Here is an 18263-nt window from a genome sequence, read left to right as displayed (position 1 = left end):
CTCTCTTTCAGGACCAATAATTGAACAGGTAGGTTTTCCACAAGAAAAAAAAATACTTTATTAATACGCTTATATAATGTATATCAACATTTATAGACAAAATATTTACATCAAACATCTTTCTTGTAGGTCCCAAAATACAAAATCTCAAGTACCTCTTTCTATAGAAAACTAATCTTCTGTTTAAAACGTTACATTCACTTTCTTGCCACTCCTTCCGACTCCAGTATTCATACCAAGTACAAGTCATAAAACATCTGAGAACAGAAGGTCATCAGCTTTTTCACAAGTAAAGGCAACAGCATGAACAAACACCAGGTTTGGAGCAGAAACAGATGCTGAGAACGCAGACCCGGGTCCAGCACAGTGCTACAATATGTACACGCTTTCTGAGTTACACAACAAAACAACCGTCCACGCACTCTACTCCGTGTGCTCTCCCTCAGGTCGGAGTACAAGGACACGTATCAAAAATAGAGATGTACAAGAAGTGTATAAACAATAATTACAGAGAATCCATCTTAAACGTCTGCAAATGTTAGAGTATTTTGAGCATCAACACTGGGCAATGGATGACAGCATGGGTACCTTGGCACCTGGCTGAACACAGTGGGGGTGCTAGTCAGTGGGGGGGGGGGTGGTCAAAGGGATTTTTCGGTGATGGTAATAGGGTACGTAACTTTGAGATTAAAGGTTACTGTTGACAATTGCTGTGAGTTACAAAGACTATGTATCTCTATGGCAATGCCTTATCTGATTCAGGTGCTCAGTGAACAGCAGCGGGATTTCCTCTCTGTTACATTCAACAATTGTTTGTGTGTGTGTCTGAAAAGGGTAGGTTCAGATCAATTCTACCCAGCATTCAGGGTCATGAAGCCGCAACATTCTGAGGTTAAAGTTGAGTATCCATCATCGGCTGAAGGTTTGTGTGTGGGACACATTCCTCCTTGCTCTCTAAGCACCCCTGCTCTTTCTCCCCTCAGTCTTCTGGCCTTCTGAGGTGAGGAGCAGGGGGAAGGGCTGAGGTGAGGAGCAGGGGGAAGGGCTGAGGTGAGGAGCAGGGGGAAGGGCTTAGGTGAGGAGCAGGGGGAAGGGCTGAGGTGAGGAGCAGGGGGAAGGGCTGAGGTGAGGAGCAGGGGGAAGGGCTGAGGTGGGGGATCGGACTGTCCAGTAATGGTCTTCTCCTCCTACCGGTATCTGTCTCCCTTCCACAGAACAGTTCATGTTCAACAACACTGTTGATCACATGATACTCTTTTGTCAGTCTTTGGTTTCCAGGTTAAGGAGGGGTACCTGCTTTAGTGCCTGGAGTAGGGCAGGGGAGTCCACAGGGGTCTGGGATCGCAGAGGGGCAGGAGAGCCCCCTTGGGGACATCATGAGCTGGGTAGGCCTCTCGCTGGCCATGCCCGCTGCAGAGGCCCCGAGGCCGGGGTAGAGCATGGGCATGGCCCCTGGGTACCAACACTTCTCCAGCATGGGCAGGTAGGCGGCGGCTGAGGGGGGGATGAGGTAGAATGGCATGCAGAGGGGGTGGGCTGCAGCGGCCTGGTGGGGGGACATGCTCATGTAGCTGCTGTGGCCACTGGAGGAAGAGGAGGATGAAGACTCCCCGCCCGACAGAGACTCGTCTTCAGACGATTCCACGCGCTGGCGTTTGTGGCATGGCTCGTTGTCTTCCTGCTTTACGGCCCCCCGCCTCTCGCCCAGTGCCCTCTTTAACTCATTCTCCTGCCCATAGTAAGAGGGTCTTGCTGCCCCGGCATCGCCTTTCTCCAGCTCACCACCATAGCCACTGTCTGTGTCTGTGTCATTCCCACTCTGCTCACTCCCTGCCTGCGCGTAGGCACGCTGAATGACAGGCACACAATTTCTGCCATGACCCTCACTGGGCTTGGGTGCCATTGCCCCTGCCGGCTTTTCCTTGTGTGCAGGGTGGTGGTGGTGGGCAGGCTCCTCAGCTCTGGGGGTGAGCGGGGTCCTGGGGCGGACTGGACCCTGGAGGACCTCAGCAGCAACCTTGTGCAGGTGGTTGATCATACGGCTGGGTGTCAGATCACTGTCAGCCTCTTGATTGGCCAGGTACTGGAGCACCTCCTTTGCACACAGGTGGAAGCCAGAGCGGAACATCTCCTCGTTCTTCTCCTGGCTGGGGGGTGGCTGGTCTGCACACAAGAAAACAACCACACACTTCAAAACAACATTCAAAAACAACTTCCAGAAGCATCGGGAGAAGTTCAGTGTTTGTATTTTGTTGTTGTTGGATCATTTACTGAATCTTATTGTTCTGTGTGACTCCTAACCAATATGCAGTCACAATAATTTTGCTGTTAGAAATTCCAGAAAGAAGCCTTCCCTCATGTTGTACTCTTACATGGTAGCTACGGTTTGTCACCTCAATTTAAAATAGCTGGGGCTAAAGATAATCTATATGTACACATCACCAGACATTTACATACAGTTCTGCAGAATCACCTTGTATGTGTGCTCTGCATAATGATTTGCATCTTGTCTTCCCGATCTAACCCACACTGTGTGTGTGTGTGTGTTCTCTCCCTCACCAATTTGCATGCCACTCTGCAGAGCGAGGATCTTCTGCTGCTGCTGCTCCAGCAGCGAGGTGAGGGCTTTCACATGCTTCAGCGTCAGCTCTAAAACCACAGCCTTCTCCAGATGGCCAAGAGTCTATGGGAGAGACACTCACTGTCAGCATTTCTTCATGTCTAATTCTACACACACACTCACGTACACGTGCAGCTTAGCAGCGGTGTGGCTTTACACTCTAACGACAACAAAGTCAACAACAACAGTGGAACTACTCTGAAGAGTCTCGAGACGTGTTATAATTGACATATTGTTATTTATTATAGCAGATTTTCAGTTACATTCGTTTTTTGAAATATACAAAACGTGCCAAGTTCATTTCATCTCAAAAATGTAATGTGCAGTGAAACCCAAACTGAAACCAAAAGAAATCTAATTTCAAAATACTTAATTCATGTTCAACCATATAAATTAGACTGTTGTAATTTCACCAGCCAGCCACATGATGTCGATGTTGTCAGTTATAGGCAGTGCTATTCTAGAGTTGTATCACTCCCTGATTTGAACTTACCGTGAGTTTCAGGTGTTCTGGCAATAAGTCTTTCAGCTGAGCAATGCACTCATTTATCCTGTCACGCCTTTTCTTCTCAATGAGTCTGTGAGGCAGTTTGTATGTCTCCTGCTGTAATCAAAATGTATAGAATGAGCATAGTTCATATGAAACCATTTCAGTCTGTAATGTTAAGCAGCAGTTACAGTATGCTACAGTAGGGAGGGCTCCAGAAGTTACATCATAAGGGAAAATAGGTCAACTTTTTTTTAACAACCAGTACATTTTGTCGGCCTACATTTTGAAACAAAACTCTGATATCAAAATGATATCAAATAGAACCTGAAACCTAAATATGTAATAAATAAAAAATATTAACAAACCTTGCTTTCCTCTCCTCTTTTCATTCCTCGTCTGGGTTTATATACATACATTGGGAAATCCATCCTGAAGACCCACAAAAAAGAACAAGAATGGGTTAAAGGCTTGGTGAAGTTACTACTAAAAACAGTTGATGCATAGCAGCCGCAAAACAGGGATCCCTTAGATTTTGCGTCAACTCACCCTTGCATCTCGGACAGCTCTGCCGACTGGTGTTTGGACAAGCAAGGAGGTTGCACACTAGGAATCCGTTCCATTCTCTTTACCCAAATTACGCAAAATTCAAATCCAATCAATAAGAATGCATACGCACTTATTGGTTTGTAATCAGAAGTTCTCAAGCAGTTGTCCTTAAAAAATGATGAAATATTTCCACATAGATTATAAATGTATCCTTATTTCTATTTGCATTCTTGTCATTTCTTATGATAAGGTGAATGAAAGAGTGTTCCGGCTATCCCCACGTCGACAGCCAGCCGTTGTCCCGCGCTTGCAGTAAGATACTCTTTGGTGGCGTGTTGGGAAAGTGGGGTAGGACAGAGCGACGTGTTAAATAAACCCTCTGACTCTCGTTCAGACTGACCTACCTCTGTCACATGAGGCTCACGTGTTGAACTGCACTGTCTGCTCGAAAGAAGGACAGCCTATTTTCTACTGAAAAAGAGGATCTATGGGCGGACGCCTGTGTACGTCATACCGGAGGGCGGTGTTTAGCGGGTCCCGTGTACCACCATGCTCAACTGTATGGATACAAGCCTCTAAGCACCACGGCCTTGGAACGTGCAGCGCAGATCCAAAATGACTAACATACATCTTGTTGTCACTGATAAGACGAGCATCACATTCTCCCCAATGCGCTGGTTTGTTTAACTGATGGGACATTATAAATATGTTGCATCAAATGAAATAGGCTGGGGCCATTATATTTAAATACAATGATTTTATTATAGTGTTAGCCTATGAAAATATGTTAGTAAACTATAATTCTTGTTTTGTAGGCTGTTATTCTAGGACATACCATGATTCGTTTATTGATACTTTTACACAAGCCAATTGTGAAAAACTTGACGAAAGGCAAGTTATTTTTTGTTGCCTGTGTACGGTAATCTATTGGAAAACATGCACTTGGTCTTGTATTTTTTTTACTGGTAACACCAACAAAACTTTTTTTTTTACATCATTTTTTTTTTAACACCAACAAAACTAAGAACAATAGGATACCCCCACAAAATTGTGATCGGTTGGATCTGAATCTAAATATTAGGCTACACGTTGAATCAATCGTGATTCATCAATCATAATGTCCACATTCTAAAGGCTATAATTCAGGAAGAATACTGAATGTCAGCAACGCACATACAACATAGAATGACATCGTGTTATGCGCCACAATATGCTTTGTTATGTTTCACAATTGCCTACAGACTATTGCATACAAATAGGACACCAGAATAGTTATTTTGCATCCCATGGGATATACACAAGTAGGCCTACCACGGGTTTATTTTGCGCGAGAACCTGCTTGTGTACTGGCACCTGTCAGGCAATGTGTCTGAAGGCAGACTGCTTTGTTGTCGCGAGCCACACCGGTTGTCACGTTGATCTGCTCATGGCCTCCCTAGCTGGCTGAGGGCACATCCAGCACACGGCTTACAATAACGTGTGCGCCCTCTCCGGCCGCTACTCCCTCCCTCGAGGACTGGCTCTTCCACACACATGCTCAACTAGAAAACCAGGCTATCAATACATTGTTATTATCGTTCAGTGACGCCTCTAACGATTCAGCCGAGTATTTCCAATAATATTCCAGGAATGTTTCAGTCTTCTTCTTAATACAAGGAAACAGATAAAACATTGAACAAATTTAATATTACTAAGGGGCAAACGTCACACAGTGGCGCGACAGATCTTGAACTATTGAATTACTGTTTGGAATGCGGTCAATGATACGGAAATCCCCATGGACATTATTTGACCAATTAAACAGATTAAAACCTTATTTCATTAGATTTTTTTCCTAAACTTGTTTTTGCAACATTCTTAGAAAACAAGCGACAGATCATCAAAGGTAGACCAAAAAAACAAGCCAACTTGCCATCTACTGCCAGCGTCCTTACATTAGGCCCTTACATTGACTGGACATTAGGGTCATTGCATTGAATAATGAGTTTTGGGATTAGTTTTAATAAACAGCTCTGGCACCGTTTTACATTAGGTTACATTAACTACATAGCAATACCATTAATAATGACATTAGAGTTACATAGGAACTGCTATAGTTACACTTCTTTATGGTAGCCTACCCGTTACTACTGGAGAGCCACTTGGTATGGGGGAGGTTGGACTTAGATGTTTATATTAATTTTGTTTTGGGAACACAACATTCAACAGCTCCTCTACAAGATCCCCATGCTGTACATTCACACACTTCTCTATTTACCTGTACCGCTAACACTCATACTTAACCCACCATTCCTGTTGTGTCTATGGACAGGACAGTCTTCTCTGTTAAATCCACTTTTCTGCTAATCTAATGATAACTACCTTATGCTACATAGTAACGGCCAGTGTACTTCCTCATAAGAGGGATGCCACAAGCCTACAGATTTCACACATGGTCTGGTGGCATTCCCCCTTCACTTCCTGCTCAGGGCGGGCCTTCTCCTTCATTATGGGCTACAATTGGAGTGGCCAGCATAGGAATGAATGCCACCACTCTTTTAGATAAGTGGATAACCACTTCTGTGCATCACATGATAAACATTTAATAACACATAAATCTGGATCTCGGCCACTGGTGACACCTCATCCCCTTCTTATTAGCCATGCGAAGCCCTCTCCAGCTTCACTACCGTCTTTCCTCTGATGACTGACGGTACAAGATGAGATGACAATATATGACAAATATATGACAAACGTAGCAAGCGTTTCCGGGATGGCTTTCTCACACATATTTATTAAAACAGACTTTAAAGAATGGAATGTACATTTAAGACAAAATATAGATCATATTAGTATCAAAGACTGACATGAGTATCCTATTAGTACTCTAGAGGTTTTCTTTACATAAACACGGCAATCAAACTACAAACCGGCCTCTCATTCGTAGACTGAATAAGAAAACATTCATTCTTGTGCTACAGGCAAAATAATATTTATATATATATAACATAAATGATCAGTGCTGAGGGTCTGGGTATAAATGAATGTATATAAAATAGTAGATTTTCATGACATTATTCAGTGCCAACATATCCAAAAACAGGAAGATTCCATGGTCCTACTTCCGTGTGTGGTGTGCTTCCAATATGAGACCGGACATTTACCACATGCCTTCCTTTAGAGTGACTCCTTAACACTTGTCAAAACACTACAGGCCTACCTAAGACCTTAACCTAACATCCATTATTCATACAGTGCTTGCTTTTATGTGTGCCACGCCCCTCACACCATCCTCTGAAGGAAAGGTGACGAGAAGACACTTTATGACACACCGTGGCTTCTTTCTGAACTGGAGTGTGACATCATATCTGAACATATCGTGGAAGGGAAAACTATAAGGGTATTATCATGATGGATAGATGGAGATTTGAGGCTTTAAGGACTCTAACTTTCCTGGCAGCTTCATCACTAACTCACAGGAGAGGGATGGTACAGTGTTGTTTCATTTATGGATCATAGTTAGTGTAGAAAATATTGAAGATTCATTTTCTTCAGATACATGAACTCTTGATATGAATGCAAATACCCATTTCTTCATTCTTAGACATAACTTCAGGTTAACTGTCGTTTAATCTCTCTCTTCATACATAAGACATGATGACCTGCTGTTTTCCTGACAGATTTTACATTCAAAGCCACCATAAATGTTTCAAGTAACATGACTACAATCAGATTTTAGCACTGGTGCAACATTGAGGCTTCAAGCTCCCCCAGTTCAAGGCCACTGAACAGGAGCAATCCCTCCTTCACAATGACAGGACTTTGGCACACGTCAAAGCGGTGAATCAGATGAAGAAGAAGGCATCGAGGCTAAAAAGACATCTTACAGTAAGGCATTTGAAAGTCAGGAAGCCAGTACATGAACTTACAGAACAGGCCACTTCCTCTCATGTCTATAAACAACCACACATCCACACGTTAATGCACACAGTGAGTAACACACTCAGACACAATGACAATAATTAAGCACACACCGTACACACCACTTCTACGGACCGTTAGAAGTGAAACATACAGTTAAATATTCCATCAAACATTCCACTGTGACTGCATTCACACACTTTGGCATTCTTCTGTGTACCACATGGAAGGTCAGAAGTGTCCAGGCAGTGCGAGGCGGCTCCCTGGTTCATGCAGGGGACTCTGGACCTTACGCAGGCTGCTGGGGGTTGACGTTCATGTGGGGAGGGTGGGGGGGGTGGCCCAGCAGGCCTATCCTCTGTTTCTGTTTCCTCTGCTCAGTCATCTTGGGAGGGGGGGGGGGGCAGATAGAGAGGGTGTATGTAAGTATATCACTATGTTGTGTAGCTCTCAGAAAAGGACAGACTCTGTTCTGGCCCTCTTCCCCACATCCCCGGTGTCAGAAGGCTAAGCTGTGTGTGGTAAGCCACATGGCGTCCACACCACTCCATTCTACATTCTTCTTTCCTATACACTCACCCACACTCCCCTGACACAACACCCACCACAAATACAATGACCAGAACATACCTGCTCTTTGAGCTCAGTGAGCTGCCCAGACAGGTTGCCCACCAGCCTCATGGCTGACTCCAGCTTCTCCTGCAGGTTCCTGATCTCGTTCTGCTCCCCCTCCGCATCACTGCTCACAAGAGACATTGCACGCATCCGAGGGAACCAGTCCAGGTTGTGTTCCTGCAGGGTAAGGAGGGTTGCAGACACTGACGTGAGAGTTGGGCTACGTATAGATATTATTTAGAGGGTGTGTGGGGTGCTTGTAACTGGTCCAAGATCTGTGGTTTGGAGATGTTTGTCTGATCGTTAGTTTGGAAAATTAGCTGCATTTACTCTACTTACTTATATAAAAAATATACAAATAGTTATCTCTGGCTACTCATATTTCTAAGGTTCCATTCAATAAGAGTAGCTTCTCAAAAAGTCTGAAGTGTTGGAATCTTTCCTTTTACAGTATTGGTGTTTCTAGGACACAAGCACTTGAGGCGTTGCAGACTGAACAGACTGCATGACATCATTGCAACTAATATAACAACTGAGACAATATGGGAAACTACACACACACACACATATATATATATCCTCCCCCCAACCCACACACACCATGATCCATTCATTTATAACTGTAGTCAAAGTCTAATCTGTCTGGGCAGTTTGGCAGCGACTAATGCTCATGTCTGCTTCTCTGTTTTCCTGTTTGATTAAATCTGTTGTATCATCAAATGTGTGTGCGTGTTAGTAGTAGGGCGTATTGTATGTGTGAATGTGGTTACTTACATCTGTGCAAGGTGTGGGGGTGACTGACTGAATGAGTGTGCTGCTGTGTGTGTGTGTGTGTGTGTGTGTGTGTGTGTGTGTGTGTGTGTGTAAGTAACTAAGCACGCATGCAAGTCTGAATGTGTTCTGACCCAGCTGAACTCTGACCTTGAGGCAACGTGAAGTTAGACACACACCCTTTATTGGCCAACCTCACACCAGAAAGGCGTTAACGAACAGGCTCGCTGTGCGCAGCCAAGGCACATACACAGCATCCACAGGGAATTTCCAGCAGGTGCTGACAGTAGACAGAGGCTCTATGTTCCCTTTCAGTTTAAGTCAACATGTATTCAAGGGACATGACGGTATAACTAAACAACACAACTCTGTGGCCCTGTCCCCCCCCCCCCCCTCCAGACCTGAAGCTACCCCAGATGACCTACTCTCCTATGTGCAGCCACTCTGCCCTGCCAGGTCACATTACCTGTTACATACTGTCCTCTGACATGGGGAGAAGGTTAACCCATTTCTCTGTTACACAAGTGAGCAAGTGTGTGTGTGTATGTGTCTCACCTTGATCATCTCCGCTACATAGCTCTCAGGACCTGTGTACTCAGTGGAGTCTTTCACCTTCACCAGGACTATGAAGAACAGATAGTGCCACATGTTGTGTTCCTCTTTGATATGCTCCTCAAACGTCACTGTTTTGTTGTCAAACTTGTCTCTCTCCAAGCCTGCAAACACACACGCCCGCCCACGCACACACGCACACACAGACACACACACACACACATAGGGCTTAGGATCACAAGTAATTCAAGTTAAATGTTACTGTTATAACAGCCATTGCAAAATGTATGTCTCATTGTTGGTTAACTTGCAGTGCTGCTTTAAAACCTTCCAAGAAATGGGGAATTAGCAACTTCCAGGAAAACATGCACTTTTGACCCAGTCAAAGTGTTGAGTTTAAGGTAACAATTCACCTCTTGAGGTCTCTGAAATTCCTCCCTTCTATCTTCCTCAGGCGGAAAGAGGTGGAGCACCCAAAATGACTTATTGTCTACCCTCCAGTAAGTACTTCCCCCAAACAATGTTACAAGAAATGCCCTATTGTATTGTCAAGTCATGAGCTGGAAGGAGACTCCCCTGTACATTTAGAAGGTATGTTTCATACATTTTACGACACAAATGTTTGTGGACAGTTTGACAATATGTAAGATGATCATATTCCCTACTTGGTCCACATCCTTTACCTGCCACCTGTGACCTATAGACATCAGTGACTGCTGGGGATCTTCAATGATGAGTGCAGCAGTGTTCAGGTTCAGCTTGTTTCTGAGGCTTTTGGTATCAAGTCCTCTTGAATGTAAAACACATTCTTGTATTCAGATTGAATGAATGACTTAACCAGACAGGAATTTGCCACTTTCTGTCCAAGAAAAATTGCTTGGTTGCTCTGGCGGAGTATTTGGGTTCATTGTCTTGCATGAGGATGTAATGCCAACCAATGATTTTGGAGAAGACCAAATTGGAATATGGAAGCCATCCTGCTAGATCATGTGAATTCATTTTTTCCTTCAAGTGCTATTGGTGCTCACTGTACACAGCACTTCATGCCTGTCAGCAAAGACGCATCTCTCTAGGAGCCTTGATCCTTTAGACCTCAACCCAGTATCTCATCCTGCCGGAAACCATGGATACAGCCATTCCCCCTGTGGTCAGTCTTATTCAAGAGGCGAGTCAGAGATGGCCCTCTCTACTCAACCAAGCTTAATACCATCTGCCGCCTACTGGCCTAGACTGCTGGAGTGGCCTGGCTCACACGCACACATGGCAACACAGGGTGAGAGAGAGACAAAACAACACATGCATACAGAAGGCGAGAGAGCGAGATGCACAGAGAGCGAGAGCCAATGGAATAGAGTTTACGGTAGCCCTAGCTGGAAGGTCAAGCTTTGAGGAAAAGTGAAGAATGTGGGTGAAGACATAGAGGGGGGAAAAGGAAAGGAGGGATAGGAATACTGATCTACTAGTTCACAGCAAGGTCTCTCTCTGCACCCCTTATAGGGGTCAATCTGGGCTTACTCATGGGGTTGTGTGCACATTTTAACCACTCTCACATCCACTCAGCAGAAGAGTGCGGGCCACAAACTAGCCATTTTGTACAAATAAGCTGTCTGTCCCACCCACCGCAGATGAAGCAGGTCGTCTTCAAGACCTCCTCTTTCTTCTGCTTCTCACTCCTCAGGTCCGCAAAGGTGTCGATGATGACTCCAAAGATGAGGTTGAGGACAATGATGATGACCATGAAGAAGAACAGCAGGTCATAAATGACCCGAGCAGCAAACAAGGGTTCCTGGAGAGGAGACAAGATATTCAAGCTTAGGAGTTCTGTTTGCTCTCTGTGAGCTCATCAACAATGATCCCAAATCATGTTTCAATGCATTGTGAACCTGGGGTGGGACATATAGGTGTCCTGTTATATCATAAAAACCAACACATTGTTTAGCCTAACCTAATGACACACTTAGAGAAGAAGTCCGCCTGTGGTATCATGGTGGGATAACATAAGAGGATTTGCCTGTTGACGCTGAATGTGGCCTAAAAGGTCCCAACAGGGCTTAGGTTAATCCACCCTATCACTGGTGTTTATGGGAAATACAAGCACCCAGGTGCAGCACAACAGATGCTACAGTGATAAAGTAGTGCTTACACAACCGCACTCATAACCCAGAATCTACTCACACACCTCTGCCGTACCTGTTCATCCAGAAGACTAAATACTTTACACATACATTGTAAATACATTGTAATACATTCAATTCAATCTGAGGGGGTTTACCCTGCTTCAGATCCTATGGTGAGACATATTCAGACGATATCTAGGAAGTAGAGTTAGTCACTGGTTCTGTGTGGCTCTGTGTTGCATGTGATGTGAGTATGACAGAACGGGGGTGGACGATGAAATCCTCTCTGTCGCCAGCCGCCGGCTAGGACTGTTTCAGAGGAAGGCTATTTTCAGCCTGATTCCTACTCGGGGAGAAGGTTGTGCAACTGGGCTGTTTACAAGAAAAACCCTCCAAACGTCTGTGGCGTGAGGAGGGGAATAGAGGAGAGGGCAACGTGCTTACCGTCAACTCGCATGACCCAAACATCCCACTGGCACATGCGTCCTCTTAAACCTCTGCACTGTCACACACACACACATACAGTACCTCTTTGGAGGGCTTTCGTAGGACGTCTCCGACCCCCCCTCCACTCCTCAGACCGTGGCTCAGCACGGTAACGATACACATGAGCAGAGAGTCACAGGTCCTCTCCTTGTCGTCATCCTCCCCCTGGTCCACTGAGGAGTCTGAGGACAGGCAGAGGGTGAGCGACACGCACACACACACACACACACACAAACGCAAGAACTCACATGGAAAGTCACCTAACCGGTTACATGCAAGCCAGACCTTGGAAAAGAGATCACATCTGAACCATCTCTTTTACCCGTTTATTTGCAGGTTAAAAGGTGACAACACAGTTGGACAGAAACGGTATATTTCCACCCTGGTTCTGTGGATGGAACCATGATACAGCTGGGAGGCAGAGAGGAAGGGAGGTGAAGCACTAACATTGAGTAGTGGGCCTTTGAGATACAACCCTCAAACCTCTGGGATCTCGCTGCAGGGGGATGTAGAAGAAGACTAGAGTGCAGCAGTATAGTACCTTGCTGTAGGACGGCGGTGGTGCAGTTCTCTCCAGTGTCAGGACGACACACACTGCTAGACAGCAGCTCACTGGCCATGCTGCCTCCGTTCTCTGCAGGAGGACAGAGGCAGAGGACAGAGGCAGAGGACAGAGGCAGCGGACAGAGGCAGCGGATAGAAGCAGAGGACAGAGGCAGAGGACAGAGGCAGAGGACAGAGGCAGCGGACAGAGGCAGAGGACAAAGGCAGAGGACAGAGGCAGAGGACAGAGGCAGAGGACAGAGGCAGAGGACAGAGGCAGAGGACAGAGGCAGAGGACAGAGGCAGCGGACAGAGGCAGAGGACAAAGGCAGAGGACAGAGGCAGCGGACAGAGGCAGAGGACAGAGGCAGAGGACAGAGGCAGAGGACAGAAGGCAGAGGACAGAGGCAGCGGACAGAGGCAGAGGACAGAAGGCAGACGGCAGAGGCAGCGTTAGGACCTAGACTGACTCTAGCTGAGGAACACAGAAGGCTTTCATCTTGTTTTTAGTTCCTAATGTTTTCTTTCAGTTTAAATGTCTTAAAAAAACAAGTAGCAGGATATGCCATGGAAATAGAAACACAAGTCACATAAGTTTAAAGATATCAAATAACAGCCATTAAGTGCGTGTGTGAATAGGAGACTAAGATCTTGTTGTATGTAGGGCCTTCAGGTGTAGTCAAAGTCCTGTCAGTCTATAGAGGGTTAACTGGGATGATGATGATGCGCTGCTGGGTGTGTCCTCACCCAGCGTGGGGGAGGTGGTATTGGGGATGCGGTCCACCTCCAGGATGAAGTCGTCCTTGAAGAAGATGTAGCCCACGATGGAGAAGAGGTAGACCAGGATGAGAGCCAGCACAGCCGTCAGCACGATGGAGCGCCCGTTACGGGTCACACTCTTGATGACGTTTAGCAGAGTCTCCTCCCGGTACACCAGGTCAAACAGCTGGGGGGGGGGGATGGGGGAAGAGGCTTCAGATGAACGACTGAGATCCATTCACATGGCGAGACAGCTGGACAAACATTGGTTATAGTTGGTCAAATAGGGCACAGATTTGGATGGCAACATATAAACTGTCTGACAAAACTTGAAGGTAAGATTATTTCGCAAAATGTTTGGTACTCATCACTCATCATAACCTTTCTAAAAAATGTTTTTAAACAAATTCAACAACACATTTTTTTTAACCTTAATTTTTTTTGTTCAAAAAAACAAAACAAAAAAACAGTTTTTTTCCAAAACAGATTCACTAACAAGACACTTTGTTATCTATTTATTTTTTTAACTTTTCAAGAAATGTTTTTTCAAACTTTCAACCTTTCGAAACTTTTGGAGGAAAATATTTGTAGATATTTGTAACAAACGTAGACTAGCTCATGTTTTTTGTGCGTAATGGCCATGAAATGAAAAAAGTTGCGCAATGACAATAATTTATATTGATCATGGCACCAAATACAGATTAAAACTAAAGTAATGATCCTGTGCAAATGTAAGAAGTAAAAAAGTACAGATATTTGTGTAAAAATGTAAGGAGTGAAAGTTAAAAAAAAGTACAGTACCGATACCAGAAAAGTACTTTGTTACTTCCCATCTTGTCATTGGTAGGGAGGTGATGGGAGAGGAGCAGCTGACTCCAATTAATAATTTTGCTAATAAAAAACTGCATCAATTTTTGGGTTAACCCACTTCCTGTAATGTGGACACTCTCAAAGCAACATTTGCGTATGTTCCACAGCTCTTGCTGTTCTATTCAGTTAAAGTGTTTTTCAACCACATCTCATTTACATGGAAACATCAACAAGAAAACAGACACTTGCGTCTTTTGCACTGGCAGCTTGTAGTTTGAGAAGAAGATGGAAACCATCCTGGCACTTGGAGGGAGACATTTTAGAACAACCCAGAAACACCAACACACATCATCCAACACCTAAACAACTACCCAACAACAACAGAATCAATCACACACTATATAGACCCTGTCTTTGTGTGCAACATTAGGTTGGTCATAGGAAAGACTTTGGAGGGGAGAATACACGAGAGTGACTCATAATTCTACTGACTCAGAAGCAGGTTCTGTCCCAGGTGTTTCCTGCCAACCCGACCAAAGTCCAGGGTTCCAAGACACTTGTGGGAATCTCCTTTTTACAGTGTTTAAACAAGACGTGTGTGTGTTTAATGCATACTGTTAGCAAGAATACACAGTGTGTGTGTGTCTCACCAGCAGGCTGTAAAAGAAGACATGGACGAACACCCCGAGGCTGCAGATGATCAGGTAGAGCAGGTGGTAGAGGAACTCCACGTCCAGGACCATAGCCTTGTAGCCCCGCGTGAACGTCCCTCGGTTCCCCACGAAACTCATCAGGAAGATGATCTTATTACACACCTGGAAGTAATGGGAGACACATTATTTAATGTGCGAATGTTTATGGCTGCGTGTTAGTAAGCCGTTGCTTAATAATACACGAGGAGGTGCGGCTTGGGTCAGTGTTAGTAGCTCCTTATACAGAAGGATAGGTATGTCCACACATGTGTGTGTGGGGGGGTGGAGAAGGACAAGGGTGGGCAGGTAAGGACGAAAGAGGGAGCAGGTCTGGTGTCAGGAGTCTGAAGTCCCGGTTCCAAATCCCTCTTGACGGCTACAGGGGTGCTGTGTGTCAGTATCTAGTGTTCAGTGACGCACTTCGCACCCCGCCAAGCGCTGTGGCGCTGCCAGGGAGAACTTTTGGTAAACCAGTGGGTGATGCCACTGGAACCCTGGGTACTGGCTGGGAGAGGGAGGAGGTATAGAGTTTGCAAAGACTGCAGAGGGTACAGACAGACACACACACACACACACACACACACACACACACACACACACACACAGGGAGGTGTAGAGTATGTGAGAAGTCACACTCACGTTGAAAGCACCCAGCAGGAAGAGGGTGGGCTCCAGGCCCACGGAGAAGATGAGGCGGAGGATGGTGGCAAGGATGAGGGCCCGGATGCCCAGGGGCTGGGGCATGACGATGACGATGGATAGCGATACCACCATCCCTATCCATAGCAGGGCAGACAGGTGGGGCTCCAGTATACCTACAAAAGGCACACGTACCTTCATAAAAAATGTTTTACAAATAGGATATGTCCACATTGCTAAAATTAACAAGGCTGACCACTCTCCAATGTCTTCTTTAGAGCTAAATATTCATCAAAATCCTTCCCCATTATCATCATGGGAAAGGTTTACCAAGGAGGAAGACTGTGAGCTCACTGTTGTTGGCAGAATGACTGTGCAGTTCATAGCTTAGCCCTGGAGATCAGCATATTCCCTCTTTCTAGCAGGCAGGCCCCACGACTCACATCAGGACTTTCAACTCAGAGAGCAGGTTACATAACTCCCAAAAGTATGCCCGTGTGTGTGCGTGTGTGAGTGTAAGCGTGTGTGCTTGTTCCTGAGCCAGGCTTTAATAAAAGCCTACCTGGCGTTCCCCTTGAACCCAGGGTAAATCCTGGATTAGGGTTACATCAGGGGGTTTCATATAACTGAGTGGCCAACCAGCCCCCAGTACCCTGGTGCCTGCCCATAACCAGGCCACACACAGCCTACTGCTTCTGTTTATAGCCCCATTCTTTAAATAAAGGTTTAATACTGCGTGTGACTCTCTACATGTACTGTGCGTGTGTGAGGGGGGAGAGGGGGCAAGGGGACAACAGGACTTAGATAAAGAAAAAGTGATCAAGGTAAGATGAAAGGTAAAACGAGAAAGAGGAGAAAATGGGTCAGTGGCAAGGGGAGGAAGGCCGTTCTGGTTGAGGGAGAGATAACAGCCCCTCCTTCCCCTTCCTCCTCAATCCTCCATCTCTGTGGAGGTCACATGACAAGTGCCACTTACATAAGAGCTGCTTCTAAAAATACCCCCGTTGAAAGATTGATGAGTCACACGGGCCCCCTACAGAGGTACGCTTCTGGGGGCTTTTCATGTCTGATGCGTGTGAAGGATCAGAGATGAATTTGCATCAACATCTGTCTTAAATCTTGTTTTGTCCACAAGTGGTGTCGTGCGTTTTAGCTTTGTGGCTTCGACCTGCTGCTCATCAAGCGGCAGCGGGAAAAACGGCACCAGTTCCTCTGCTCTTATCTCATTTCCATCCCTCCTGCTTCAGGAAAGGATGGGAGGAGAGCACAGGTCAGGGGCCCTAAGCCATCTCCATGCTTTTAGAAGCACACCAGAGGTATGCAGACTGTCACTCTCTTCCCATGTGCATGCACAGATGCACGCACACACACACAAACACACACACACACACACACACACACACACACACAGGGAACAGTGCAACATAGCTGCATTTATACTGAATATTTATAATAGTTTGTTGCAAATGGCTCATCCAAACTACTTCTGCACGTCCTCGGTTCCTGAGCAATACACGTGGCAAATTTCAACTTCATACAATGCCCAGTTCCCGAGATAATCGAGCCACAGACATACACAGACTCCTTAGATGAAGTGACATACAGATATGATCTCCAATGTCAACATGAGAAATGTCACTCTCATAAATACCAGCACTCATAACCCCAGGATAGTCAGACAGATGTTTTGCTAGGTGTTGTGAAATATACAGATATATATATATATATATATATATATATATATATATATATATATATTTACACATATATGAAAATGTGTAAGAAAAGTCCTTAAAAATACTAAATCATACATGAGTAAATCTAGAAGTTGTTCATATTCTATTCACGGTCATGGGTCAGAGGTTCATGATTTGGGACTGGGTTGAGGAGTTGGGTTAGGGTGACAGACCTTCTCTGATGCCCTCCAGAGGGTAGAAGAAGGCCACCAGCAGGTTCATGAGTACAGCCAGATTGAACGACACGTTGCTCCACAGGGACATGTTGCGGGAGCACCAGTACAACACTGGCTGGGCTGGGGGGAGGCAGGAAGGAGTGGGGGAGAAAGACAGATGGTTGAAGTACTGTCTTAGTAAAATGTAATCCTTCTTGTTGTGAGGTAAATAATATAGTACTTCTTCAGCTAGTGATACCATGGTTTTGTAATGTTAATGACTAGTACAACAGCACCCTTTACAAGACGCTTTGATGCTGGTGCCTCATCAGGGAACAGGATGAAACAGAGGACATGACTAGGACCTTAGGTTGGTTCACTGTGGCCTTATCTTCACTGTAGCTCCTCTCCCTCTCTCTTACCCAACCCACAGCTGACACCACGGCCCTGCTCACTGGAGCTATTCTCAGGTCTTGTCTGTTTCACTCTTGTTTTATAGGGAAAGAGGAAACAGACTAAGGGACTTTTTTGTCTTTGACAGCAACATGAAGTGTGTACGTGTGTGGGCATGTGTTTGTCTGTGTGGATGTGGTGCGTGTGTGTGTGTACATGTGTGAATGTGTAAGTATGCCATAGTTCTCAGTTCTGATTCATAAAGATACAGATGCTTCACGGCTCAAAGGATGTGGAAAGCCCCTGCATACTGACAGTGGAAACACATCAAATCACGTAATAGAGCCAAAACAGAAACATGCAAAGACCACAAGCACAAGCACACACTGCCTGATATACATTATATCAGCATAACATATATATATATATATATATATGT

At 45.3% G+C, this 18263-nt stretch overlaps 2 protein-coding genes across 2 annotated transcripts in view; both read right to left on the bottom strand.

Annotated features, from left to right (window-relative positions):
• Positions 1 to 33: 33 nt before the first annotated feature.
• On the bottom strand, positions 34 to 4088 carry LOC146272806 (class E basic helix-loop-helix protein 40-like). The gene is given in 6 exon segments (XM_084706123.1): positions 34 to 1366; positions 1368 to 2163; positions 2560 to 2683; positions 3114 to 3221; positions 3476 to 3539; positions 3657 to 4088. Coding segments are annotated over 6 exon segments (1272 nt in total). The 5' UTR covers positions 3731 to 4088; the 3' UTR covers positions 34 to 1260.
• A 2321-nt stretch (positions 4089 to 6409) lies between these two features.
• LOC146272805 (inositol 1,4,5-trisphosphate-gated calcium channel ITPR1-like) overlaps positions 6410 to 18263 on the bottom strand; it is a 55420-nt gene continuing 43566 nt past the window's right edge. Inside the window, exons 51-60 of the mRNA XM_084704104.1 lie at positions 17450 to 17572; positions 15541 to 15716; positions 14860 to 15024; positions 13388 to 13586; positions 12639 to 12731; positions 12140 to 12279; positions 11115 to 11280; positions 9498 to 9658; positions 8187 to 8348; positions 6410 to 7941 (exon numbers count right to left, since the gene is read on the bottom strand). Of these exons, the coding sequence (XP_084560230.1) occupies positions 7846 to 7941; positions 8187 to 8348; positions 9498 to 9658; positions 11115 to 11280; positions 12140 to 12279; positions 12639 to 12731; positions 13388 to 13586; positions 14860 to 15024; positions 15541 to 15716; positions 17450 to 17572 (1481 nt within the window). The 3' untranslated portion in view covers positions 6410 to 7845. The remainder of the gene's footprint in view (positions 7942 to 8186; positions 8349 to 9497; positions 9659 to 11114; positions 11281 to 12139; positions 12280 to 12638; positions 12732 to 13387; positions 13587 to 14859; positions 15025 to 15540; positions 15717 to 17449; positions 17573 to 18263) is intronic.

Source organism: Hypomesus nipponensis, chromosome 9, assembly GCF_054491055.1.
Source record: "Hypomesus nipponensis isolate SF chromosome 9, ASM5449105v1, whole genome shotgun sequence".
NCBI classification, from domain to species: domain Eukaryota; kingdom Metazoa; phylum Chordata; class Actinopteri; order Osmeriformes; family Osmeridae; genus Hypomesus; species Hypomesus nipponensis.
This window is presented reverse-complemented; position numbering and strand designations above follow the sequence as displayed.